This window comes from Takifugu rubripes, chromosome 13 (assembly GCF_901000725.2).
Source record: "Takifugu rubripes chromosome 13, fTakRub1.2, whole genome shotgun sequence".
In the NCBI taxonomy this organism is placed as follows: domain Eukaryota; kingdom Metazoa; phylum Chordata; class Actinopteri; order Tetraodontiformes; family Tetraodontidae; genus Takifugu; species Takifugu rubripes.
In genome coordinates this window covers 18,925,390-18,952,996 of record NC_042297.1, presented here as the reverse complement: position 1 = coordinate 18,952,996, position 27,607 = coordinate 18,925,390, and the positions used below count along the sequence as shown (strand labels likewise).

Below are 27,607 nucleotides of genomic sequence, written 5' to 3'. Positions count from 1 at the left end.
CGCTCAACTTGAAATACAACTCTATTCTTGGTGGAATGTAGTTGGAATTCCCTCGCAGTGCTTCTTATTAACACATTGGAGTGTCATCAGAAACCGCGAGTAACCTTTGAGGACTGAGTTTGTCGAAACATTCTGCGGATGTAGTCTTTCAAGCATAGGGTTCAGCTCCACCGCGCGCGCTGAGGCTGATCTGGGAGCGTAATCTGGTCTATAGGGTTTATAATTGTCACAGCCAAGACCACACAACACCTCTTATGGCATCTGAGATGGCTACAAGGAGGACAGGTATTTTGTACTTGAGAGACCCTGGGGATGGCATAGTGTTCCATACACAGAGCTCATCACAGAAGGAGCTGCCCTGAGTTGCCCTTAAGTCCTTTGTTATCCCGGGTGGTAGAGTGCAGTTAATTAGCAACAGTCTCTATAGCAACTGTGTTGCTGTACCAAACAATTTCTAATTTCTGCTTCTTGGCTTATTGTGGTGTTTACCTGAAGTGATTCAGATGTGTACAGAGCGGCAGCGGCTGACACTGCGGCCGTCCTCCGAGGCAGCAGAACCACCACATTGTATAGACCGTATAAGTCAACACTTGCCGACAGTTTTAGTTTACCTTGAAGAATGTTAAAAAAAAAGTACAAGTAAACAGACGGCACAAGTCCCCACCCAAAGGCCAGCGACTCTGTACTGCATAAATCACCTGTGCGCAAGGCTGCATTCGTTTATTGAGAAATAGAGTTGATAAATGAAACACACGCTTTCAGCCACACCATCTGTTATTCATTGGCTTGTATTTGCGCTTGCCCTGCAAGTTAATGATTTCTTTTTTTTTCTTTCTTTTTTGCAGCTGCTTTTATTCATCTATTTGCCAGGAATATGTAAATATGTACCTTTTTTGCAGGATATGCCGAGAGTGTGTGTGTGTGTGTTGTGTTTTTCCTTCTGTTTCTTACACATAAAGCGACCACAAGCCTTCTCGAATGGTGCAACCAGTAAACATTTTGTGGAAATTGCGAGGCTCGATACAGGTTTAAGTTGTATTTCTAATTACAGTACATAAATAATTCACCAACTGAACAAGTACAAATGTCATCCAACTGCGGAGCCCGGATGACCCTTGTATATGGATGCAGGATGCAGTGTGTTTGTTGGCACTTAAGGTTTGAATATAAAGCTTTTCCATGTATGCTCCATTGTTTGCTCCATCATCTCGTCAGTGATCCAGCCAAGACCCTCCTGTGGGAACTAAGTGGCACTTGGTTTGCAGAGATGCCAAGGATGAGTTAGCTATAATGAGCAGGCCTGGCTTGCCCCCATGGCCTAGCACAGTGCTCCTCTGGGGCTCATCTCAGTTGGGCCGCACAGTGCTCCGCTACAGAGCGAACAGAACCTGATCCTCCCCCCCACTGTGCGCATAATGAGGAATTTTGGGATCAGCTCAGGCTCCCCGACTCACCTACATTCACTCAGAATGGAGTGTGAGGAACTTCATTGCAGGAGAGACATCACACACCTTCAGAATAATCCATCATTTGTTCCCCAGCCATTGTCAGAGCAAGACTACTGTGTTTTCACACACCTTAGAGGTAAAAGTCCCAATTATTATCTTGTTCAAAAATAGTACATGTTAAAAGTGTTCATAGTATTTGTGCAGGTTTCATGAAATGGGATTTGAGTTTTTATGATACAGAGAAACTGGTTATTTCTCAAAGCTCTACTTTGGACATAATATATTTAACAAGAATTTAATGGTTTAAGGTGAGTTGCCTCTGGACTTCTCTCCTGGAGTCAGCCTCAAAAGGAATTGAGTCTAATTTTTAACTATTGATTCATCAGACATGGAAAAAATCAACATGACGAGAGCTCAGCGTAGTTGTGACAGTAACCTCATAACCACCTAGTGGCGTTACCTGCTTCTTTTAAAGATGTGTAAATAAGGTGGAATCTATCACTCACAACGTTATTGCTCAGCCTATTAACTCAGCCGTGACATAACGGGGATTTCAATTAACCACTCTTGAAAAATAGCACACACACCGTCTGTATTTATATGCTCTGTACAAAGGAGCATCTGTGGATTTCATCATATTCACACCTCAGAGGAGCTACAGCAACCTGTAGAATGCTATAGAGATAAAGGACGACAGACAATTGAGTACACAAGAACCAACATACATTGTATCTTTTATTTACACTTCTTTTTATATCTCGGGGGAATATACGCTTCCTGAAACTCTTCCCCAAAGGGCACCTACCATTAGAGCTGCCCTGTTGCTGTGCAGCAGTATTAGTTCATGCTATTCCACTACAGTCTGCCCATGTGGTTAGATTTCAGATCTAATTTGTTGGCCATATTGCGTTGACCAAGCATAACCTGTTGTTGCTGGTGTGTGAGGTTCTACTCTCCTGCCTCAGGTTGTCATGGGTTCACACCTCTCAGCTGTGCGTTCTCTGAACAGAGGTCACGGAGATTCTGGTTACGCAGTGCGAGGGTGACCAACTGGGTGGAGGTGGCACGACTGTGGGGAAAATTCTCAAAGCTTTGAGAATATATATCAGGCGATTAATCTGTTATATAATCCAGGCAGACCTGGTTACAACACCCATTTCAGAGGTGCCCTGGATATCAACTGGACAAAACAACGAGGGTGCCGCGTTTGTCGTTTTCTGTTGTTGTGTGGCTGTTTTGCGCTGAATGGTTGGATAACAGGCTGCGGCTCTGTGCCTGCCTGAATCAGGAGAACACGGGGTGTGTCCCTGCTCTGAGGTCTGTGTGAGGCCCTTGAGGCAGACGTCTGGTTTCAGGTGCATGTTCCCAATTGGCTGCTTTTGTTGGGCTAAAACACAGTGAGGCTCTGGGCTTTTTAAAGCAGCAGTGTCACTTTTTGTGTGTGTCTGTGCGCGAGTGTGTGTTGTTGGGTTTTTTTTTTGTCTGTTTGATGCTGATTACATCACATTTCATTGATTGAAACACTGATGAGCTTCATCTCACGCTGATGGCGGATCATTTTGTGTGATCCAAAATATGAATGGAATTTGAATGCCAGTGTTATTCTGAAGAGCAGATCTCTGTCTCGCTCACTCGCCACAGTTTCAGGCAAAAGGTCGACACTGGAGGAAGGAAGACTAGAACCACACACACATACAATTATCCTACGCAGTGATTTGCTACGGTTTGATACCGACATCCTGAATGATGAAACCTATTCTCATCCTAATTTAATTGTCACAATTATAATGAACTTCACAGGAGCGCTTCAATTAATCATTTGCGTCTTTTGCAGCTTTTAGTCCTCCAGCTTGTGCTCATGATGTCGGGTCCATCGTGACAACAGTTTTCATTTTTCCAGATCGGTCTTGGCTAACATCGCTTCCTTTGTCCTCAGATGCTGAATTGATCCTGACAGATTGAAAATATTGACCGAGCATCTTACTTTGTTTTGAGTGTGTATGTGTGTGCGTGTGATATTTTTTATTTTTTTTTGGTTTTCTTTTTTGAGGTGCACCGTTCCCGACTGATAGCCTTGTGTTTGCACATTGGACCTGCTACACCGGCGCTTCCTCAAGAGACTCATAATTACAACTGTCCTTTCAGATTAGTCCAGCAGACTGTCCAACTGTGGCTTCACTCCCGGGGCATTTATTTCATCCCTTCTCCCTCCTGAGAGGCACACCTCATCACAATGGTCTGACCAGCCTCTACAATAATGCATGTGATGATAAACACGGTGGCTCCTAATTGATAGAGTGATTCAGACAAGAGCTGCCTGTGCAAATTGGTCCCCTGTGAGTATATTGCTTGGAGTTGGGACTTGCAGGTTTTCAGCTCTCTGTGTAGCAGAGAGAGGAAATAGAATGGGCTGGGCCTGCTGAGTGATAAAGGGGCTGTTTTTCCTTCCTCAGCCCCCTTCTGAATTCAGGCACAGTTCAGCAGAGGTTGGCTGCTGTAATCCTCTCAGTGTCTCCAGGAAGGCTCAGGTTAGTGACCTGCTGCTTTGTGATGTCTTGTAAGATTTTGAGAGAACACCTCACCTTTAATCCCCCACTGTTCAACTAACACATTATCTCAACTGCTCCTGACCCAGCCCCTGCAATAAAGCCTTTTATCCAGCTCAATAAGGTCTTTCCAAGTTAAATATTGATTTCTTTTTGGTGTCTAGAGAAAAATGGATTTTAAAGAGCTGTTAATTACACTTACACTGTCATTCAGTGTGGAGAAAATGTCATTTGCAGCTGTTTTTATGCACATGTTCAAGTTGTGCAATTAAAAGAAATGTACCGTATAAGCTCATAAGATCACCGCGGCTTTAATTTTACAGGAATTTAATGTTCATGGAAACATTCACTAAAATAAAGGCGACATTTGTAACCTCAGCTTTCTGTGACTGACACAATATAAAGTTTCAGTTGTTTGCCTCCAGTTTATTAAGTTTTAAGCACTCAAACAAATAAGCTTATAGACTTTGTTGTTTTTTGAATTTGTGCTTTTGTTCCTCTAAATGAAGACTGGATTCAAACCTTTCCCGTGATTAATAAAGCAACACTCGTACACATTAGGCCAGATCAAGAGTGTGTATAAATCAGTGTGTCGTAATAAAAAAGATTAACATAAGCACCTTCACTGACTCACAATAATCTTACATTTAAAACAATTAAAGCTAATTAGAAGATGTAACCAATGAAAAGTTCCCCCAGTGCCTTTTAACTAGGAGCCACAGGCAAAGAGTGTGCATGAGGGATTAGTTTTAGAGCGTGATTACTGCACCTTGTCATTTAGACGTTTTTCTTATACACCCACACTTCCAGTCAAACGGCCCAAAAATTACAGGAAATTAAAGGCATTTTAGGAGGCAATAATGGATTAAACTCCAGCAGACATTCATCCTCTGGTGGTGCTGGCAGGTCTGCTTATAAAAATAAAGAGTGGAAAGACTTATCAGTGTAAACATTCTGTTCACAAACACTGTTTATATTAAGTTACATTTTCTCGACACTGTTAAGCATGTGTGGCTTATTCCTGTAATTCTTTTAATGTTAATCTAATGTCTGCAGCGTCAGCTGACAGCTCCATTTAGCTACACTTTTCTTTCAGGATCAGTTCAGACCAGCAGTGGTTTCCTTTGATGAATGTAAAAAGCTTCCTCAATGAATGTTTTACCCCCCTAGACCTGGAATGAAATACATCGTTTCATTGGAATCATGTTTTGTGATGCTAATATTTGCCTGGGACTCCTGAATCATCTATCACTGATGACAGGAAAGCAAGGAGCAATGTGGAACACGTGCAAGAAAAGGTACCAGCAAAGTATATCAGCATTTTGTGGTCATTTTTATTCTGGGATTAGGTCGTTTCATACGACATCAAAGCTTTATTTAAAAAACAAAAAAACAAGTAATGAATCAATGATGGATCTGTCCTCATGATGTGGGAAGCTTGTGTTGTACCCTCTCAGGCCCCAGAGAGAGAGAAATGGAGCCAGTGGAGAAGCCACACACATGTAGGCAGTGTGCCGACTGATTGTTGGCCAGGCCCAGAGCGTCTCATGGCAGAGCACTGGACCAGATGTGACTGTGGTTGTGCCTGCATTAGAAAAAGTGCTGTTACAGGAAATGGATGCTTTGAAAAGAGGAAAAGGGGGAGAAAAATTGGAGCAGAGCAGGAAAGAACTAAGCTCAAAGGAAGCAACCAAAGTAAAATTAAAAAAAAAAAATACATGATTATGATACTCAAGTGCTTGTTTTATGATGAGCTGTTGGTGTTATGGATGTATTGACCCTATTTTGCTTTGGTAAATTCAGCTTTTTTTGTAGTTAAACCCCTAATTGTATGGTTATCAGTATTTATCCTCTGAATCATGAAGTTTTAATAAAGCCAGTGTTCCAGATTTAAGTTAAGGACTTTTGCGAGATCAGATGATGATCAACTAAAACTCCCAAAACGGGCCCTGGTTAAATGGGGACTCTTTAAATCAGGGCTTCATTGGTTTGGCCGGTTTTCCATCTTTAAGGGTAACAATCCAGTCTAAAATAGACAGTTGAAACTAATAAAAGTGGCAGTTCTTCTCTACTAAATGTCCCATAAATATTGGTTAAAACAGCAGTTGTAAAAAGCTTAAAATTTGCTGTCAGATGTTGGAAAAAAAAACCCACCAAATTAAAACTGCAACCCAATTTGTGGAAAAAAACTCAGGAAATGAGGAAACTTGACTGAAGTCACATTTTTGTCGGCAGTTGTTTGGCAGCACCAACACTGGCAAAGGGGGGGGGAAATGCCGAGTCGCCAGGACCCATTGAGCTTTTCTTCCCAGCCTGGTGTAAAGAATGAATTATTCAACAGTAAGCAAGCTGTCAGCTGGCCATTTGTGTGCTTTGATCTGGGAATCAGGGGTTTGCATGAATGCCTGTATTGTCATGTTGTTCCTCGCGAGTGCTGATAATCGAACATAGCGCCGGCCTCTGCTTCATCACGTTCGGTTAGGACCGGCTGATGTTGGACTCCCCCAATGTTTTTGTTTTTTTTACTGCGTGGTCACGTGATCGGGGTGCTTGTGCCTAAACATTCTAAGGGGGGAGGGGGCGTGGAGGGCGAACGTGTTCCAGCCTGGTTTGAAAGTCCACCTCCCGGGGACGCGCAGGCAAGTGCTCCATGATTTTGGTCAGACTAGTTTGCCCCTTTTGGGTTTGTCAGCAACACAAAATTGGCCAGTTCAGACAATTCTATAATCGCAATGTTGAGGTTTATGAATATTTCTAATTTGTTGGCCTTTTCTTTTCTTTTCTAAGTGTAACAAGCACGAGATATTTTGCATTTAAAGTAGAATGCACACCGACAACCAGCCAAACTCAAGAATCAAATGCAGAAAGTCAGCTTTTACCTTAAAGGACTGAAATATGCCAAGAAAAGAGCTGCACGAGTTCTTGGTTGGCCTATTACTCTAATAATGGTCAAAATACTCACAAATACATAAATCATCCCGTGTTCAGCAGCTTGGTTCGTATATTTCTCTGTAGGGCTGCACAGCTGTAACACAACTAAACCACTTTTAGCACACTTAAGCCGGAGATCAGATCAGAGGAGAGGCTTCACACCCGCTACGTTGTTTCCACCATAAAAGCATCAAGCAGGCAAAAACACATCCATCGGTGTTTTCTGATCTCTACCGCACATCCGCTCCTCTCTGTCTTTGAGACGGTTTGCTTGCACTCAGTCATTCACGCCAACAGCTGACGCCTTAAGATGCAGCTCATTAGCACGTGCTTTACATTGCGGCGCCATTATGCCCCATTAAAGGCCAGACCTTTAATTGATAATAAGGTGAATGTAGAAACATTTCCACCATTTTGAGAATGTATTTCGTACAGGAGTCGTACAGAACGGTGGCATTGGTTGGCTACAGCTGGACACATAATTAGAGTGCCTCCTTACCTATAATTTGTGTAATAGTTTTGGTTCGGGGCTTGTTATTACCATATGAAAGGGCTACGCAGGGGTCATGTGCATTACTCCAGCAATTAGTGCAGCACTGAGGGCACAAGAATGTTTGGAGCCGTTGTTAATTGGAAACCTCTACAAAGATGTGCATTAATTATAATTTAGTTGGAACCGCGCTGTTTTAAGCTCGGTATAGTCCGTTGCCATTAGTTTCTGTAATAGTTGCAGCAACTAGGTCTGTTTCCTTTCAGAGTGTGCCGCTTTGAACGGATCAAGATGGAATTAGATTCATGTGAAACGCCGTGCTTGCCTTTATGCTAATGCCAGGCAGTATTTTTCCACACAGACCAGATCTGTCTGCTCTGGTAATGGGAAGCACATCAAGTCGGATTTGCATGCTGTCAAAATATGCATCGAGTTTATAACTGAATGGGAAAAAAATTATACAGACTTTTAAAACCCCTTTTTTTAAAACTAAAAGTTTTCAGTTCGGAATATTTATAATACATTTTAGGTGCCGGTAGTTTCCTTTTATATGCATAAGGTGTAATTATTGTGCTTAACCTTATAATTACTGTAAAACTTTTTCTGAATTTCACCTTTTTGGAGCTGAGCAGCACCAAAAAAGTAATTTATAAATTGATTTTTTTTAACATACTGGTTTAAAAGAGTTAAATACAGGCATTTCATATAGTTCCAGAATGTCTAAACCTACACATGGCTACAATACAGACAGATATATTGTATTTACATCATAGTAAAACATGATTAACATGTAAATCAACCCATTCATGGGTGGACAACCAGTCTGGTGGTCATTTATAACCAAGACATTTATATTGTGAGTGATCCAAAACATCTGAAAGGGCGTCACTATAGTGAATTTCTTCTCTCCCTCATTTTCTAATAATGCAGGTCGGAATGAGCTCATAGCCAGGTACATCAAACTACGGACCGGGAAGACGAGAACTCGGAAACAGGTAAGACCAGAACGGTGTGCTGCCAGGGGTGGGGGTGGGGCGCCGAATGGGGCGCCACAGGTGTCAACCTCTCACAGAAGTACAGTAGCGTTTAAATTTCCACAGTTGCCACAGCAAAAATAAACATGGCCAGTAAACATGTTTACGATCAGAAAGATTATTCCTCGCAGGGTGTGTGACGAGCTCTTCCTTCATCCATCAAACACTGACTCAGTCCAAACACCCCTGAATTACACCGTCCGCTTCTCGCAATCAGGACTTCTAATTCCTGATAAATGAAATGGCTGATTCTTGTAGTCAGGTGGCCTGATAACGAGCAGCTTTGATGGTGATCCTGTAACAGGAAATTCTCCGTATGATCAGTGACCAACAAACCAGGGTCTATAGACCTTTGTTCCTGTAGATGTACGCACAACAGAAAGTAGGAGTCTCTCTCTCTCTCTCACACACACACACATACACACAGAGTTTTAAGTGTTTCCTGTCTGTTACTTATATACAAATAACCACATTTATTAGAGCAACCTTTTCTCTTTGAATTTGTTGGTACCTTTTTCCATGAGCACTATCAGAAATTGCCCCTCCATAACTCTGCATCACCAGAGTTCAATAGAAGCTTAATTGTGCCACAAACTACAATTTAGTACTGCCTGCTGGTAGTGAAGGTAGAAGACTGTCTAAAGAATGTCTTTTTCCTGTGAAATGCACAAGCCGGTTCTGTTTAAATTGATGAAAACGTTAATACATTACTGTTGGCAACTCTTGGAAAGGTGTGGAACTATTTCATCGTTGCCTAATTTTAACGTATGAAGCTGTTTTGATTTGTCTGCCTAAATGTCGAGATGTTCTTCTTTTCACCTAAACTCAAAAGCTTTATCTGAACAGTGTAAAAGTTGAATATGTTGAACAACGTATGGCTGCTGAAACCGAACAAGAAGCAGTTTTATTCCCGGAAAACTGGCTTCTGGTTAGATTTGGTTGAAATGAGATGACAGGTCTGTCTCTGGCCCGTCACCAACACAACACTCACCAGTTACTGCTGCCCTGCTGAACGTTTCATGTGAGAATATTAATCTGGATCTCTGTAAAAGTCGGAGACTTGCTTGGCTGACGAAATGCCCCGCCGGGCTCCCATTATAATACTAGAATGGCCGATTCTCATTCAGCACACAGCAGAACACATCTGGGTGCTTTTAATTTGCGCTAAAGGCCTGCATCCTCCTTAATCAGTTCACTTAAGTGGCGACGACACGCAGCGTGACGCTCTATTGGTGGGAGATGCTCCTGTTATGCACATGACCTCCTTTAATTCTTCTGAAAGCAAAAATTTACTTCTTTTTGGTTTTTCTTGTTTATTTTCATTTTCTCTGTTTTGAATGGAGGTGTCTAGTCACATACAGGTCTTAGCAAGAAAGAAAGTTCGAGAAATCCAAGCTGCCATTAAGGTACGTCTGGCTTTGCCCAGTTGCAGGGGGCTTTTCATTGCCATGGTTACAGGCTCTTCCTTTGTTTTCCTCCCCTCCCCTACCCTGCAGGTGTCTAGTCACATTCAGGTTCTTGCCAGAAGGAAATCTCGTGAGTTTCATTCCAAGCTAAAGGTATGCGCTTTTCTGCTTTTGGGCTTGTTGGTTGCTGTGCGTCTTAACTTCCTGTTTCCCGTGGTGAGAGTGAATGCCTGGTGCCCCTGAACCCCCCCCCAACACAAATCCGCTACTAACAACAGTCTGTTCGTGTTTCCATATTTCTCCCACACAAAAACCACCTCCTTAATCCTTCCCTCACCTACAACCATATGCTGTCTCTTTCTGATTTCTGTCACCTGCTTTTAGAACAACTCAAATACATCCATTAATTAAATTAATAAAGTTCCTTTATGAGAAACAAAGTTCTCCTAGTAAGTTTCTTTACCAATCAGCAAGCTTAATAAGATTATGGCTAAAACCAACGCTAACAGCTCAAAATATTACTGCTAAATCCACGTTTCATTGCCAGTGTCTATGCTACTATACTGCTGATGATTCCCAGTGCATCCAGTGACATTTAGCCACAGGAAAACATTAAGTCTTTGACCAACTGGTCACTGGTTCCATTAGAATCACTGTTATTATATGCAAAATATTGGGAGAGAATAACAGAAGGCAACTTTCCTGAATGTAAAGTCAAGGATGACCTGCAGGGTCACATTAGACCACATGTCCAGAGGTCCAACTGGCCAATAAAATGGCCAACTCCAGACTAACGTGGATGTTCAGAGGCATGCTGGCGCTGGCTGTTCGTGAGCGGCTGAGAGCTGAAAGTACGGTGAAATGGGTTCAGTAGCGGCTGGCTGTTTTCTAAAGGACTCATTGCTCTCTTATAAATCTGTCACTAACTCAGGCCTCTCACAATGCCGCGGCTGCCGTCCCCTTTCCTTCCTCCCTCTTAGACGTCATCAGTTTGTAGTTTTTTTCTCTGTGTTTTTATCCATTAAAAACTAAAGAAGGGTTGTTGTTCTTTAAAACTTGCCCATATTTTAATTAACGGTTGGGTGTAAATTGTGTTTTTTTCCCCCCTCATGTACAACCAGTTATTATTTTCTGTGTTACTAATTCTGTTCTGTAATTTTGAAACTATTCTGGGAGCCACATGTGTGTTTTCCGGGATGTCAAGTGAAAAACAGATTGATAATCCTTAATTAACCTGTGTGAATGTACACGAGAGTCTGTGTTAGGAAACAGACTCAAATAGCTCGCCACATGAAAGGCGCACCTTTCAAGGGCAGAAAAAAAAGCAGCAGCGTCGGTACGAGTCCCTGCCTTTTCTCATTTTAAAGCAAATTATGGTTCAGGGGCAAAGAGAAGCACAAGTGTGCCCTTCATATGAGGGACATGATTGAAAACCTGCTGTCATTGTGGTGGAATAACACTCATTTGGTTACTGCTGCCTAGCTTTGATCTGATGGGATGGTAGTAATCCACATGTCCCCGATGTTCAGTACACACGTGGCGATGGCCGATCGTCCAAATGAAAGTAAACTTCTTCAAACTTTGATGTTGAGTAGAAGCAGATGTTGAAAGTGAATTCCTGTTTGTTTGCATTCAGGTCACCAGTATGGTAAGTACATTTCAGACATCATTCCTGCTTCTACTGGTGGCTGCCTCCTTCCTCAGCTACTAGTTAATGCATTTGTGTTGTTTGTTTGTGGTGAATCAATGGCTGCTGTCCACTCTGTTCCCTCTCCGCCATCATTCCGAAGCTTGGCTTTACTCCTCACGTGGCTCTTAACTGCACGGACACCTTCCACTGCCGTTAATGTCAGCGATAGCTGAGATCTATCTTAAGAAATTCAGGGCTTCCCCACCTGCTTTTGTCACCGTTGTTTGTGTCAATAATTCATTGTGCTTCCTTGTACAACCATACACATAAAAATCTTTTTCAGCAATGTCTCAAGTCCACTTGGGAAATACTTTAGTGTTTAGCTGCTTGTTGACATGTAGGCAAAATCAGCCTTAATGGAAGTGCTTTGTTTCCGACAGCTTCACCAGTAGCTTTCGACCACAAACAGACTTCCATTAAGGGCATTCCTGGGCCAGTTATTGTACACTGGAATCCATGGATACATTCCTTTAAAAATGTTAACATTAAAGAGCTGCATAGATTCATCCCCTTTTAACCTGCTGGCTTGTCTGTTGTTGTCAGTGGTGCTTTCACTGTGTTGTTGTGAGTCTGGTTGTTGCCACTCGTGTTCATAACCCCCCCCCCCCTTTGTGTGTGAGTGCTAAGCCTTTTGTGACTGCTGTTAAAGGACCAAGCAGTGAAAGACAAAGCCCTGCAGAGCATGGCCTCCATGTCCTCAGCTCAGATCGTCTCTGCCACAGCCATCCACAACAAGCTGGGCCTGCCAGGCATCCCGCGCCCGGCCTTCCCCAGACCAGAGGTAAACCCCCTCACACATGGCAGCCAGCCACAAAAGCACTCCGGACAGATTGCACTGCACACTCAATAAAAAAAAAAAAAAGCTCTCCCGAACGTGGAACATTTGATTTGGTTGTCGTGTGAACAGCTGCTCACGTGGATGACCTTTGGCCTTTATTCTCTCTGTCTGTGTGTAGTTATGGCAGGGTATGATATCTACCGGTCAGCCTGGCTCCTCACAAGAGTGAGTATTACACCTTCTCTACGCTGAGGATTCAGAAAACACTGCTGTGGAACCTTCTTCAGAGTCTCTCTCCCCCCCAGTATCAAGCCTTTCACCCAGCAAGCCTATCCCATCCAGCCAGCGGTTACAACAGCTCTCTCAAGTGAGGCTCATTCTGTTTCAGCTAAAACCATTTCACTGAAATTTGATGTAAGTCTGAGGTTTGCTAACGTTGGACTGAAGTGAACTCCAGAACCTCCACCTCTGCATGCATCTTACTCCAAATCTGGGAATATTGGAATTGGCAGATTGATGGAGAAGTGAAAATGTCTGTGAACCTGCTTCAGTTTAGCTCAGCAAGGTTTTCAAACACTTATGAGCTCAATTGATAAAATGTCACGAGGAAAAAGAAAACTACCAACTTCACAAGGTTTACCAGATATTTGAGTGCTAGTTAATGGTAAATCTTGGGTCAATTATGTATTAAATTACGATCCATCGGGTCGTTTATGCATCTCTTCGGTACACGCGGCTTTGATTGTGTGTTCTGCTGTTGCTGCAGGCTACGAGCCCACCACAGCCCCCACTCCCACGGCACCAGCGTGGCAGGGCCGCTCCATTGGCACTTCCAAGCTCAGACTGGTGGAGTTCTCTGCCTTCTTAGAACAACAGAGAGATCCCGACTCTGTGAGTTTTTCTTTTTTTATTTTCGGTACTGCACAGAACCACACCGGACATCAATCCTACTGTTAGCTTACATCTGCAGTTTTTGTCTTTGCCCTGCAGGCTGAAAGCTTTCAAACTGGGGTTCAGACACGCGTTTTCATGCATCATAATCTGTATTTTGCTGAATGTGGATGACCGTAGAGGTGCTGCAGAAGGTGCTTTTTCTTGTGTGGTCTCACCCCGTGTTTGTCTCATTTCCTCCACAGTACAACAAACACCTGTTTGTGCACATCGGACAGACCAACCACTCCTACAGCGACGCCCTGTTGGAGTCGGTGGACATTCGTCAGATTTATGACAAATTCCCAGAGAAGAAAGGAGGGCTAAAGGAGCTGTATGGGAAAGGCCCCCAGAATTCTTTCTTCCTCATAAAGTTCTGGGTGAGTTTTGCCAGATTTTTGCCGGTCGAGCGCGGCGTAAACTTATCAGCTTCAATATCGCTGTGGTCCGGTAGACACGGCGGACGCTCGGCACCAACAGCCGGTTCAGGTTTATCTTTAGTGATTAGGTGTAATCAGGCTACCCAGAGAAGATTGCTCTCTTAATGTTGGCAGAATGCACTCGGCTGTATTTGGACTTGCATAGCAGGAGAGCTTTTGATCAAAGCGCTCACTAATTCAATGTAATGTCTCCAAACAATGGAGTGACCTGGTTGCACTCCTAATGGCTGTTTAAACATTGCATGTATTTCCTCGCCGATGCAAAATGCTAACTAGCGGCAGCCAACAAAGTAGGACCTTATGTACTTGGACCAAGTCCCCTCGAATTCCTTTTGAAGTGACCGTCCAATCTAAATTTCAAATGAAAGACAGAATCTGCACAATAATGAACATATAACTGCTTTGCTTAATGAAGGAGGAGAATGTTGTAGGAGGATGTCTCCTCTTTTGTATCCATAATGAACAGGATGTTGAGGGCATAGAAAGGCTGCCCTCCGTGAGCGGACCCGCTCAACCTTGTAAATCAGTCTTTTAATGTAACTTCATTTAATCCTCTTTACAGTCTTCGTCTCCAGTCTGGACACATTGACATGCATATCTGCTCTGCCGTGATCTTTTAATTTGATACCAGCCGCAAATGTTTCATCTCAGCGGCACAGAAGATGTATAAAGTTTAGGGATTATCTTTAGCTTTATCAAAGCACAGATGTTAATCTGATGAGAGTTCCACATTATCAGTACAGCCCTTTTCATTTATGTTGTCAACAAAGCTAATCTTTACCATGTACTTTAGGGTTTATATTTACTATTTATCAAAATAGAATCTACAAGTCTTTCATTTTAAGGTCAAACACTTTGTTTTTGTGCATATTAATTCACATATCACTGCGTATTATTTGACCTCTAATGTGTGCAGATTAGGTTTATGGAACAGCTATAATGGCTCTTTAACATATAAATAAAGCTTAAAACAAGGCTCAGTGATTGTGGAAGTATAAAACAATCTCTAAACATACATCAGTAGATGCTAATAAGCTCGGGTCAAGTGGCTTCTATCCATGTGACGCGTTGGAGTAAAGAGGAGGGGAGGAGGGTGCAGAGCTCCAAACACATTTGTGATGTACAGTGAAATGAAAGCATCAATCACTGGTCAAGAGCCAATAAAAGCTGCATTCATATTTGTCAGAAGAGCACAGCTAGAAAAAGAATCGCTCCATCAGTATCCCAAGCACCTGGCAGCATCACATACTGTAGGCGTGCTCCTGTTTTTGGGCTTATGTGAACTGACCTTAAAACAGGCAGCTGTAAGCAGGAACTGCGCTGATCCCACACTGTCATGGGCTGCAGTCAGTTCTGCTCCGCTGCTCTCATCTCGGGCTCCTCAGCGGAGTACGTAACCATTTAATGTTATCTTGGACGCAGACTTGGCGTCTTAACTGGGGGCTGTAAACGGCAGATGGAGGAAAGTGTCATCAGCATAGTAGGAGTTTACCTCCTGAATGCAAATAACATCCTCTCAACTGTCTCCCAGGCTGATTTAAACTGCAACATCCAGGACGATACCGGGTCTTTTTATGGGGTCACCAGCCAGTACGAGAGCTCGGAAAACATGACCATCACGTGCTCGACGAAGGTCTGCTCCTTCGGCAAGCAGGTGGTGGAGAAAGTGGAGGTACGAGCTCAAGTCCCGCCGGTCAGAGCAGGTTGTCTGTGTGTTACATTTCACTCACTCTGCGCTGTCCCCCCCCCCCCTTTCCCCAGACCGAATACGCTCGGTTCGAGAACGGCCGGTTCGTCTACAGGATCAGCCGATCTCCCATGTGTGAATACATGATCAACTTCATCCATAAGCTGAAGCACCTGCCTGAGAAATACATGATGAACAGCGTGCTGGAGAACTTCACAATCTTATTGGTAATCAGATCACTGAGCGGATCCCTCACTGGGATTACTCTACTTGTGGCTGTCAGGATGCATGGGTGGCTCCAGTTAACTGAATGTGTGTGTGTGTGTGTGTGGGGGGGGGGGGGTTCTTCGTGCTGGTGCTGCATTGCTTTCATTCCACAGCGGATGAGACCTGGTGTGAGGAGCCTCATTATCTGCAGGGGAAGAAAAAGGTCTTTAAGGGTCATTTGCTGATAGAAGATGGAAAATATGCAGATGATTATTTTGTAATTACAATTAAAGAACTCCTCAGCGATGCTCAAAACTGCTGCTCTCTTCCAGGTGGTGACGAACAGAGACACCCAGGAGACGCTGCTGTGCATGGCCTGTGTTTTTGAAGTTTCAAACAGCGAGCACGGCGCCCAGCATCACATCTACAGACTGGTAAAAGAATGAGAGGCTCCCCACGTACACACACACACACACACACTCCCCCCACCCCCACCATCGGCCTCTTTTCATAGAACTACCAACCTCAACACAAGTGGCAGTGCCTCTACCTGAATGCTGAATGTCCCCCCCCACCGATGCTTTTTGCTCACGGTATCGGGTAAAGTCAGATCTTATAAAGGACTTTTGATATGTGTTTGTTATTCAACTGCAGCTGTGATTTGCGGTACAGTTGTTTTATGTTTAAATATGGGAATTCTTGTTTAAAGTATGTTGAGTTGGTCTCTTTGGGTATAAAATGTGGCTGTTTTTAGAGGATTTACTAGCTTGATTTGGTAAATGGAACTGTGTGTCATACTGCTTTGTTCTGTAAAGAAAAAAAATGGAGTCTGACCTTGGCTATCAATATCCTTCTGTGGTCTGTGTAAAATGTTTGAGCGTGTTCTGTACGTCTGTAGTAATTATTTTGTGAGCAAACGTGCCGACAATATACAGACAATAGACTTTCCAAAGATGCGAACTAACAACACAATTTTACAAAAACGATGCTTGGACACGATTATACTACAAATTTGGCTCTAAATGGTGTCTTTTATTTTGTTTGATGCACTCCAGGTCCTACAACAGTAAGAGAATGATGCACTGTGAACAGACCCCTTGACCCCCCCCATTACTGTTGACGTCTCAACCACATTTTGGTGGATGAAGACTTTCAGTGTTGATAGAATGCTTTGATCTATGAGAGGAAATTCTCTGACCTGCCTTTGCAGTGCTTTTATTTCCAGTAAGCTAACAATACAACCTCCCCCCCACTGTTGAGTACCAGGAGGTCTCTGCCCCTCCGAGTCAGAATTCCATCGCTGTCCGGGTCCAAACTGCCTTCACGTGTATTTCTGTGGCCTGCACCAGTCCCCGCCTTAAACATGTCACAGCTGGCGTGAGCGCCAAAAGACGCCACTCACACTGTGACCACCGCCAGGAACGATGGATTCAAGAAGTTCACAAAGTCTACCGAAGCGTAGGCGTCCAGTGCCTTAGAAGACGCTCTGACGTTACCTGCCGCCGCGTTCCATCGGAGGTTTGTGGACGGAGCGGGCGGAAATGGACGACTGGCGTTTATGTGGCACGTGTTCACCGCTCTTCTTCGGTACGCTCTCAGAACGATGGCGTCGTTGCTGTTCACACTGGGCGAGTTAGCAGAAGGGTCGCGGGTCGAGGCCTGTTTCTGGTGGTTCTGAAATCAGCCTTTCTAACAAAACACAAACAAAAACTGCCTTTGCTGTTGAGGAAGACCAAAAAAAAACCCACACAAAGACGCAGTGGAACTTTGGATCGTCCTGCGTGCCAGAGAGGAAGTGCCTTTGCTTCAAAGTGTCCAGCATCAAAGCAAACAAACGGAAATTAAAAATTAATCCCACAAGACCAAAAATTAAGCGCAAGTGAAACCAATCACCGCATTGCCTTTTTCTTTTCTTATTTTCAGAGGATTTTATCGACAGCAGGGAAAATCTGGTGGCGTGAACGAGCGATGTGTTATATTTTCTTTCAAAGCCTGTATGAGGTGACAACCTGTTGACTGTGTTCCAGATCAGCACCTGACAGACCTGCTGATCACCTACAGCCACTGACTGCATGCAGGCGTCAGCGCACAGAGACCATGCAGCCGGCTGCTGCTCGCACACTTGCAGGTTCAAGTGTTTGGGGAAAACACTTCTTTTTTTTTTCTTTCTTTTTCTTTTTAGCCCGTCTTCAATCTTGTGAAATAAGAAAAAAAAAACAGATTTTGAAAGAGCTGTGATGTCAATTGAACAGAGACCAAAAACAAGCGTTAGTTTCAACAGTACAAACTTCAGCAAAAGTGCGATTGAATCTGAAAAATAGGAACGTTGACGAGGCCGCCGTGGTTAATGTTTTCACTGTTGGGGTGGCAGCTACTTTCACACTCGGTTATAAAAAATGAAACTAACTACAGACAATATGTGGTGAATGCACATGAATTCAATCATTCAGTATTTTCTCACAGTTCCGGGGAGCTGCGGGGCTTTAATCTTTTTTTGTAACTTTATATCTGTTCAAATGTATTGATCCAGATGTTCCTGTTTACCTGTTGTTCTTGTATACAGTTGTATTGGTTTTGTGACAACACTGTTTGTATATTGCAAGCCTGATAAGATGATAATACTGTTGCTGCTGCGCTGCTGGTACATTGTGACACGATTCAACGCTACAACTGCAGGACTGACGTCTTTAACGCGCTGGACCCAGAACAGACGCGCGAAAAGAGGAATCGTGCTACAAACGTGAGAGGTTTCGCTCCGGAGTCGGTCCTGGGACTTTTCTTTGTTGGCCATTTTCACCACTCTGTGGCTTTAAAGTGATTTCTGCCCCCCCCCCCCCTCCCCCAAGTTCACACATCAATATCAAACACACATTTGAGTTACATGTCTAGAATTGTTTTTGTAAAGAAAGAGGGGGAAAAAAGACAAAAAGGTGCTTTGTACAAAACTGTATCTTTGCTCTTCTTGGTACAGATGTGTGATATGTTTTCGTATTCATGACGGTTAAAAATTGTTGGAGCACAGGAGAAGTAAAGCAGCTCTGCGGTGTTTCTGTGTTCTGCATATAGTCTTGTTTGTCTTTGCTCCATGACATTATGATGCCTTCTTGATAATAGTAGATATTTTGTAGCTTTCTAGATACTTTGTATGTACGCAATATTGAACTCAAATAAATCTGAGAAATCAAAATCTGTGTCCAAAAAGGTATTGATATTCTGTTGTTTACATCTAAGTGTCTTGTGAGCTCCCAACTGTGTCCGTCTGGTCTGCAAGAGGGGGGTAACCTGTCGCGGGGGCGGGGCTTTGCTGCTACAAGTTACACCCACTATACACTCTTCTTAAAGGGATATGATCACAAATAGGGAGCTGCACAAACGTCAATGTTTCTACGCGTTCTTTTAATGAATTTATTCAAAGGCATACAAATATTTTTATTACTGTTTTTATTAGGTTAAAAAACCCAGTAGGATGTTATGAATACGAAAAGAGCAAAGTCATAAACCGGAATTGGAAAACTTTATTGTCCGTTAACCTATTCATCTCAACAGGAAAACCATCCTTAACATATCGCTCATCATTATTAAAGGGTGAGCCTCAGTTAATGGGTCGCTGATTGAGGCGACAGATTAAAGACTATGTTGCTGAATAAAAATATCACTTGGAGAGACATCCGAGGACTTGTTTTATTGGTGAAAAACGGGACGTTCCTCCGCAAATTGCGAGGTAATACAAGGTTACATCCCATAGTAGGTCGCTTTCTAATCAAAGCCCCTTGGCTTCGGTCGTCAGCTATGATCTTTGGAAAATCCTATTCCTATGGAATCTGGAACGTCATCAAAATGTAACGGGATCTTGGGATTATCAACATTTTCTGAAAATTTAAATCAAAGCGGTTTATAAACAAACGCCTGCTGTCACGTAACCACCTTGGCAGACGCAATAAAATATGCTGGCACTTATATTCTGGATCCGATCCACCATCGTTTGGGTTTTTGAGATTTCCTGCTTATTTCCTGTTTTGTTTTTGCTTTTGGCGGGTCTCGTTTGACATCTCGCGTGGTTCAACGTGAAATACGCAGCTATACACCACGCCCCCTTCGCGGGCCTTCCACCCGAACGGATACGCCCCTCTCTAGACGCGTTTACGTGCAGTAACTTCTGAACAACAGTAGGAGAAACCTGCGAGCCCTGTTTTAACACACGGATGTAGTTACAATAAACCACCACCAGGTGGAGACATTATAAATGCAATGACCTCTCATGGTGGAGAGGAACGCAATGAACTCTACAATAAAACGAATTTAAACGAACAAGTTTATAATTGTATGGTCGGTTGGCTCCTGATTGTTAGAACATTACAAAATTCACCAACAGAGTGAGAGAATTACTTATTCCGTAATTCAGACATGAGTGGTCACTATAATGTATGAAGTCTAAAACGAGTTTGGAGCCGTGAATAGTTGTTTGTTTTTTTAATTTTTTTTTGTAACATTACATATATTTCTATTCCACCAAACAGTAGTAGTAGTAGTTATAGTAGTAGTAGTAGTAGTAGTCGTAGTGATGGTGGTATTATTATTATTAATACTACTACTACTACTACTACTAATAATAATAATAATAATAGTGGTGGTGGTGATTATTTTTATTAATAGTAGTAGTACTGTGTAAATATAATGTGAATATATAAATGTAATGTAAATATGTAAATATACATCCTCTTTGTATATTCCAAATCCTGTTCTATTTGATTTTATCTTATTTTTCTCTGCGTGCTCTTGCTGTTGTTGCACTGTAAATTTCCCCGTGTGGGACAATAAAGGATCTGAATCTGAATCTGAATCTAGTTATAGTAGTAGTTATCGTAGTGGTGGCGGTGGTATTATTATTATTGTTAATTTTATTATCAATTTTATTGCTATAAATTTTATTTATTTATGTTTCTGTATTCCGATAATTCCTCGTGGTGGTGTAATCCCGATAGCGGCCTCGTGGGGGCGCAGTCAAGCGTTTTCTGGACTCGCCCTCCCAGTAAAAGTGCCCAGAGGGACTCATGGACTTCCAGACCTGCTCGAAGTTTGGAGCGCGGCGCGCACGCACAGCTGGGAGGCTGCACTTGTCGTGATGTGCTGATGCAAACATGTTGCAGTGAAAACCACCTCTTCCCAGTTTACCAGACACTGACGATGGAGTCAAAGGAAAGAAGGATTTCAGTGTTCGTCTGCCGAGAGGAGAAGCTCGTGTTCGGCGTGTCCAAGCGCACAACATGCGCCGATGTCGTCAAAGTTCTGCTGGAGGACCAGAACTTGCAGCGAGGCACCGGGGCGCTCTCCGGGTGCGCACAATCTCACCGCATCGTGGAGAAATGGCGAGGATTCCAGAGAGTTTTACCCGACAGGACGAAAATATTACGGCTTTGGGACGCGTGGGGGGACGAGCAGAGGAACGTGAGGTTTATGTTGGTGCGCGGAGAAGCGTCGTGGGCCGACCGCAGAGCCCGGAGCGCCGAGGCGCGTGTGGTCCTCAGCAAACAGAGCCCGTCGGTGAGCGGAGGGGCGGCGCAGGCCCCCGCGAGGGGCATCTCCCCCGAGAAACAGCGACGGGTGGTCAGAAAAGCCTTCAGGAAGCTGGAGAAGATCAACAGGAAGGAGAAGAAGAGGGCGCAGAATGACGCGTCATCCGCGGAGAGGATGGAAACTTTGGCCCATCTCGTCATTTCCCAGGACCTCACGGTTCGCCAGCAGATCCAGAGGATCGCGGAGCTGGACACAGAGATCGAAAGCTGCGAGGCCAGAGTGCATCTCGACAGAATTAAGAGACACGGGATCAATTACGTCCAGGACACGTATTTAGTGGAGGCCGCCTCCATCCCAGCGGGGGGCGACGGGCGCTCCGCCGACCTCCTGACCTCGATGGAGGAGTACGCGTGTCTGATGGAGAAGGTGGTTCGACTGCAAGAGGAGCTGAGCGGGAAGGAAGCCCTGGTGGAAATCATCTCGCTGCAGCTGCGGGAGGAACTGGACCACAGCTGGATGCGGCGGAGGAGAGAATCCCAGGACGCGTCGGCCCCCAGCAGCACCGTGGGGGACGCAGCAGGAGGAAACCAGCTGCTCTTGGAAGCAGACAGGATCCGGACGGAGCTGGACGCCAGCTCCTACATCGGCCTCCGCCTCTGCTCGGATCTAGAAGCCGTCCGGGCCAACCTGGAGCTGGCTGAGGAGATCTGCGCCGCCATGGAGGAGGAAGTGAGGGATTTACTGGAGAGGGTGGAGGTTCTGGAGGCGGACGCAACGACCGGCGGTGAGGAGGGATGCAGCCTGGAGGGGGAGGACCTGAGGGGCGCCGTGGAGAGGAAAGGGGGGTGGGAGGAGGCCGGAGCTCTGGCCAAAGGTCCAGACACCATTAACGACGACGACTCAGACACTGGCCTAAGTTCCCTCCACAGTCAGGACTCAGACAGCCTCCCAGTGTGGGAGTCACCAGTTTAACACAGAAAAACAACCTTCTCATCTCCGGGATTAGAAGCTGATCCGTAATTAACTCAGACTGGAGTTCTTGTGCTGCTCTCTTCTTTTTTCTTCCATTAAACCTTTTTCAAAAGTCTGCTTTAGTTCCTTCTTTATGTGTGTGAATCTGAACTTGTGGGCTGTCCTGTGTCTTCCTGACGTCTCCGGAAGGTTTCTCCACAGTTTTGGCCATTTTGAATCCATCATAACCTGTCGAACACTTGGAGAAATGCGGAATATTTATGGATAAAGACGCATGAAAAGGAGAGTGAAACTAGCCTGAGTGCTGATACTGAGATGAGTGACATGATGATATGTCAGAGAGCCTCCCCCCCCCCCCCCACACACACACACACCTCTGTTTTGTTTGTGGAATTGAGGTCGCCATCCGTGTCAGACAGGAGGAGACGGAATTCCAGCCCTCGCTCTCCTTCCCGCTCTCATGTGGATCTGATTTCTCCACTTTGTCACGCAGAAGAGCCCAAATTCTCCTCATCACTTCATCTCCCAACTTCTCAGGGGAGCGTGTGATCAGATTCCTCCTCTTTGTTTCGGGGGGGGGGGGGGGGGGGGTCTTCCCACGGCGCTGAATAGTTGAAGGGGAAGGTTCAATTGAGCGGAGTTCCTCCAAACTTCTGGAGCCACTTAAGAGGAAATCCAGGAATGTGAAGTGTCCTTGAAGGTGGGTTCACCCAGCGGGACTGACTAAAAGTGATGGACCGCTTCAGAAATGCTGGTGGGATCCACAGTTTTTGGATCCACTTGGTCTGATTATTGATCCTTGGTCATCAAAAACTTTCCAGGCCCTCGAGCGGTGGACAGTGTTTGTTCTGGGATCAGAGCTCGCAGGTGATCTGAGGTTAAAGTTGAGTCTCGAGAAAGTGAACAATCGACGTGTGTGTGTGTTTGTGTGTGTCTCCTGACTCAGTGCAGATGATCCAGACCTACAGATGTTCTCCAGAGGTCGAGTGCGGGAAAACCTGAAGGTCACCTTGAGGAGAGGAAGCCTCTCAAGGGTCAGTTTACTGCTCTGCTACTCTTTGGGGTGATTCAGGTCACCGAGGTCACCGAGGTCACCGTCAGCAGAGCAGCTCTGCCACAGGCAGCCTAAACAGAGGTCGAGAACGACGTGCACATAAATATCATGCGCACGAAGCCCCTGAGAGAACGAAAAGGAGCTGAATTAAAATGATTTCTGACCATCTCTCTGTCCGTCCGCACTTCAAACACGGGGAGGACGTCCTCTCGTTAACCACGCTGGAAACGAGGGGTTTTCCGCCTGTCCGGGCGAATTCTTCACATGTCAGGAGAATAAATTAACTTCTTTTAATGGAACAACCTGCCTAATCCCTGGAATGTGTCGCTCCGAGTTCATTGTTGGATCTGCTGTGAAGTCGTTAATGAAGGCGTTGACTGGAGAGGCCTGCTGCTAACTGCTGGTGTGAGCTCATTAGAGCCGGTGGTGCTGGTGGCAGGTGTGTTAATCCTGGGAGGCCGGGCGCTGACCCCCGCGACCCGGCCGCCGGGATACCGGACAGCCTCTATCTAAAGGTCTCCTGGCCCGTCGCACGCTGCGGGAGGATGGAGGAGGATCTCAGCTCTGACGCTAACGGGGTCGTTTCTGTGGGGGGTTCACTGAAACGTCTGTTTAACTTGTTCTGTCACGCTTGTAAAAAGCCAGAAATGTAAACATCTTCATACCTAGGATTTCTGATTTTGATAACACTTGCTCAACAGCCGAGCCGAGGGACACAAACAAAACAAGAAGAACCTGCTGGCCTCCTCAGCGTGAGGCGCTAATTAGCATGTAGCGACTTGCACGCACAGCAGGAAGCTGCGAACAACAAGCGTTGTTAAGTCAGACGTCCTGAGCTGAATGTACATATCTGCCTTCGTCTTTTCTCCTTCCTCTCCAGCTAGAACAAACAAATTTGCTGGACCCTTTCAGCAGATTCATCTGAGACGATCTTCCAGTTACTGAGTTACTGTCAGACGTGTCGTCTGACACGTGACACCTGGTCTGTAACCTAAAGCCGCCCTGCAGGGCCGTTACAGCCACGCCGACGACAGACCGAGACCCGAGAGACTGAAATATAGATGGGAATGGTCGGAATGAGTCTGCCTGGAACAGCTTCACCTCTGAGACGAGAGGCTCCTCGCCTCGTGTGTGTTTAGAACTAAACGGTTCGATCGCTGCTCTGGTTTGGGTGATCGCGCCGCTGCCTTTGTCATCTTTGTGTTTCCAAACCACCTGGATGCAAGATTATGTCACCATTTTGAATCTTTGTGAGCCAAAAAAAAACAAACCCCATTCGAAATCACAGCGCCGACATGCTAATGATTAGCCTGATATTAGCTCCTCCTCAGCACAGTAAAGGCGTTTGATCCAGACCTCAGGACAAGTCGACAGCTCATTCACCCAAATATCCTCCAAATACAGGTCTTGTCCATTTCTCTCTTCTTGGCTACCATAGAGAATATAGCAATGAGCTAGCCTCCATGGAGGGGGCCCATGGCATTATTTTATATAAGTATTGAACTAATATAAACACTATCCATGTGTTACAGTTCAAAAATACATGTTACAGCAATAAATTCGATTTTCCTTTAAAATATCAAACAAAATTGTTAGTTACCACTGGAAAGACAAGCAGCTGATATAACGCAGCTTTAACGCGCGCACACACACACACACACACGTCCTGTTCATCATAAGGAACTGATTATATTGGGTGTGTTTGCCGTATCAGTTACAGAAAATAACACGAAGACCGTCTGGGCGTTCCTGAAATTCCCTAAATTGGCGTCTCTTTATAAAAGGGAAAGGATTCTTCTTTTCTCCACAACAATAACTCCATAACTCAGCCGTCTGATCCTCTGACAGCCGAGGTCGGTCTCCGTTACAATGGGAGCGGATCCATTTTCACCGACTTTGTGGGTCACACGTTTCTCCACCTGCAAGACGTGAAGGAGGAGAAACATGGAGGAGGAGAAACATGGAGGAGGAACATGGAGGAGAAACATGAGGAGAAACATGGAGGAGGAGAAACATGGAGGAGGAACATGGAGGAGAAACATGAGGAGAAACATGGAGGAGGAGAAACATGGAGGAGAAACATGAAGGAGGAGAAATATGGAGGAGAAATATGGAGGAGAAACGTGAAGGAGGAGAAACATGGAGGAGGAACATGGAGGAGAAACATGAGGAGAAACATGGAGGAGGAGAAACATGGAGGAGGAACATGGAGGAGAAACATGAGGAGAAACATGGAGGAGGAGAAACATGGAGGAGAAACATGAAGGAGGAGAAATATGGAGGAGAAACGTGAAGGAGGAGAAACATGAAGGAGGAGAAACGTGAAAGAGGAGAAACATGGAGAAATATGAAGGAGGAGAAATATGAAGGAGGAGAAATATGGAGGAAAAACATGAAGGAGGAGAAACATGAAGGAGGAGAAATGTGAAGGAGGAGAAACATGAAAGAGGAGAAACATGAAAGAGGAGAAACATGGAGGAGGAGAACCGTGAAGGACCTTCAGGCATCACTCCTGCAGCTTCATGTGACCTTTAATAGAAAAACAGTGAATTAACAGTGAACTAGTGTAACGAGGTGTCGGAGCCGCTTGTTTACCTGTCATATCGCAGTAACGTAATCTGCTGTTCAGGTCCATGAACTCAGGAGCTTCTGTCTCAAGGCTGAACCCTAAACCATGCGCAGATGCTTCTTCAAGGTGGAAAACTGAGATTTATTGTGGCTTAAGGTTCAAGCAGCTCCCACAGAAACGTTCTGGTGGTTCCTGAAACGGTGCCTGAAGAGCAGCTGGAACTACTGGGAAAGCTCAGCTCACCTAAGAGCTGCCTCTAAACTCACCAACACACTTCAAAACTATTTAAACCTGAAGTTGTGACTTCATTTAAGAGTTTTATTGAAGGTGTTTTTCTGTTTTGGGCTGAATTTTTATTGAGGCTTTTAAAAGTCACAACAATACGTTTGGATTCAGGTTAAAGAAAAATGTGCTTCTAGCTTCTGGGAAATGAAGGACAGAGGAGAAGAATGACACGTATGTGAGTATAAAAGTGGAGGACGCAGTGGAAAGAGGGTGTTTTGGCTGGTTTCTGATCAGATAAACTCTGTGATTCACTCTGTTCGCCAGCGTGACCTCAGGAAGGCGGCCTGATGGCTGGTTCTACCATAAAATAAGGTATGGAAACAACTCGGATCCTTCACGCGTCAGTCCTGACAGACTGGTTGTTGCTGTGGCAACAATCCAACGTTTTTAGATCACACAAAACAAGAATGTTATTCACTTCATGAAGCTCACGGTTTTCATCACGAGCTTTAATAAGTTATGAGTGATTCCTGAAATATAGGAGAAGTGAAGCAAAAGTGTGGCCGTTTCGTCCCGTTTCACACAGAAATGAGCAGATGGCTGAAATGGGTCCAAGTTGATTAAACATATCGTGTTTCCTGGCCACGTTTTGGTGCCTGAACGTTATTAAATTAGAGGACACCAGAGCCCATCCTGACAGCTGGCAGAGTTCTGACGTTTCCCTTCCAACATAACATTTAAAACATTTACTTTTAAAAACAACCAACAACACTAATATTCTAGATGTTTTTCAGCCATATTAAAAAGGTTTAATTGTTGGCCAGCAACATTAACTTAATTTAGCGTGGTTTAGCTCTCTGCTGCCACCGCGTGGCCATCTGTAGTACAGCAAAAGTTGATTTAAGCCCCTTTTAAAACTTAGGCGTGAAACTCAAAAAATAGTTCCAACTAAAGGCGTTTTAACAATTTCCCTGGAAATTTCATACCTCTGTTGATGTACAACTGAATTTTTATTATTGATAATATGTCATCTTGGTTTATTTTTGAACTGAGATTTATTCCCCTCACGTCTGCACAATCTCCATGAGAATAAGATCCATGTGGTTCCCATGTTGCAAAACTATGTAAAGAATTTTAAAGCACAAATTACATCCCACTGTACTGGTTTTCTTAAAAAAAAATGAAAGAATTTGATAATCACAATGTTACAAGACAGCTCATGTTCAGTGAGTGCGCAGGTTGCTATGGCAACTGTGCGTATGGCCCGGTCAGGCTTTGATGTAATTTCTGTAGGAGGGCTGATGAATGGGCGAAAACGGTGGCGTAATTGATCTTCTCGGGGGCCAGCCCTTCCATTAGTCCCCGTCTCTGTCCCTGCGCGTCCTGCTTTAAGTGCTGCAGCGAGGAGAGCAGATCGATACGCACCTGCTGCAAGTTTAAAGCAAAGATGGCTCCCCTGACGCAGAGGCCTGGAATATATCGCCCGAGAAGACTAAACGCATGTCAACACGTATGGAAAACTCATCGTGTTAAACCCAGAGCGGTTCACGCCCCATTAGTGCCACTTTTGACCATTTCTAGTCAATATTTGTAGTTTTTTAACCTATGTTCTATGTCTATCGTGCACGAGACAGAACCGGTGCCAGACAGTAAATAATAAAGCACATCTCTAAATATATGCACACA

General features: G+C 44.5%; 2 protein-coding genes across 2 annotated transcripts in view; both read left to right on the top strand.

Annotated features, from left to right (window-relative positions):
* Window positions 1-18,769, top strand: part of tead1b (TEA domain family member 1b) — a 29,040-nt gene extending 10,271 nt beyond the window's left edge. The window contains 12 exon segments of the mRNA XM_029845982.1: window positions 8,346-8,410; window positions 9,793-9,855; window positions 9,946-10,008; window positions 11,492-11,503; window positions 12,195-12,326; window positions 12,502-12,548; window positions 12,629-12,690; window positions 13,090-13,214; window positions 13,460-13,633; window positions 15,225-15,365; window positions 15,455-15,607; window positions 15,920-18,769. Of these exon segments, the coding sequence (XP_029701842.1) occupies window positions 8,346-8,410; window positions 9,793-9,855; window positions 9,946-10,008; window positions 11,492-11,503; window positions 12,195-12,326; window positions 12,502-12,548; window positions 12,629-12,690; window positions 13,090-13,214; window positions 13,460-13,633; window positions 15,225-15,365; window positions 15,455-15,607; window positions 15,920-16,033 (1,151 nt within the window). The 3' untranslated portion in view covers window positions 16,034-18,769.
* Window positions 18,770-20,535: 1,766 nt separating this feature from the next.
* Window positions 20,536-22,189, top strand: rassf10b (Ras association domain family member 10b). Its single transcript, XM_003970014.3, has one exon. The coding sequence runs from the start codon at window positions 20,718-20,720 to the stop codon at window positions 22,071-22,073; it is 1,356 nt and encodes a 451-aa protein (XP_003970063.3). The 5' UTR covers window positions 20,536-20,717; the 3' UTR covers window positions 22,074-22,189.
* Window positions 22,190-27,607: the final 5,418 nt, after the last annotated feature.

Coding starts and splice junctions, on each gene's coding strand:
- rassf10b (XM_003970014.3), top strand. CDS start 20,718: ATGCAAACATGTTGCAGTGAAAACCACCTCTTCCCAGTTTACCAGACA.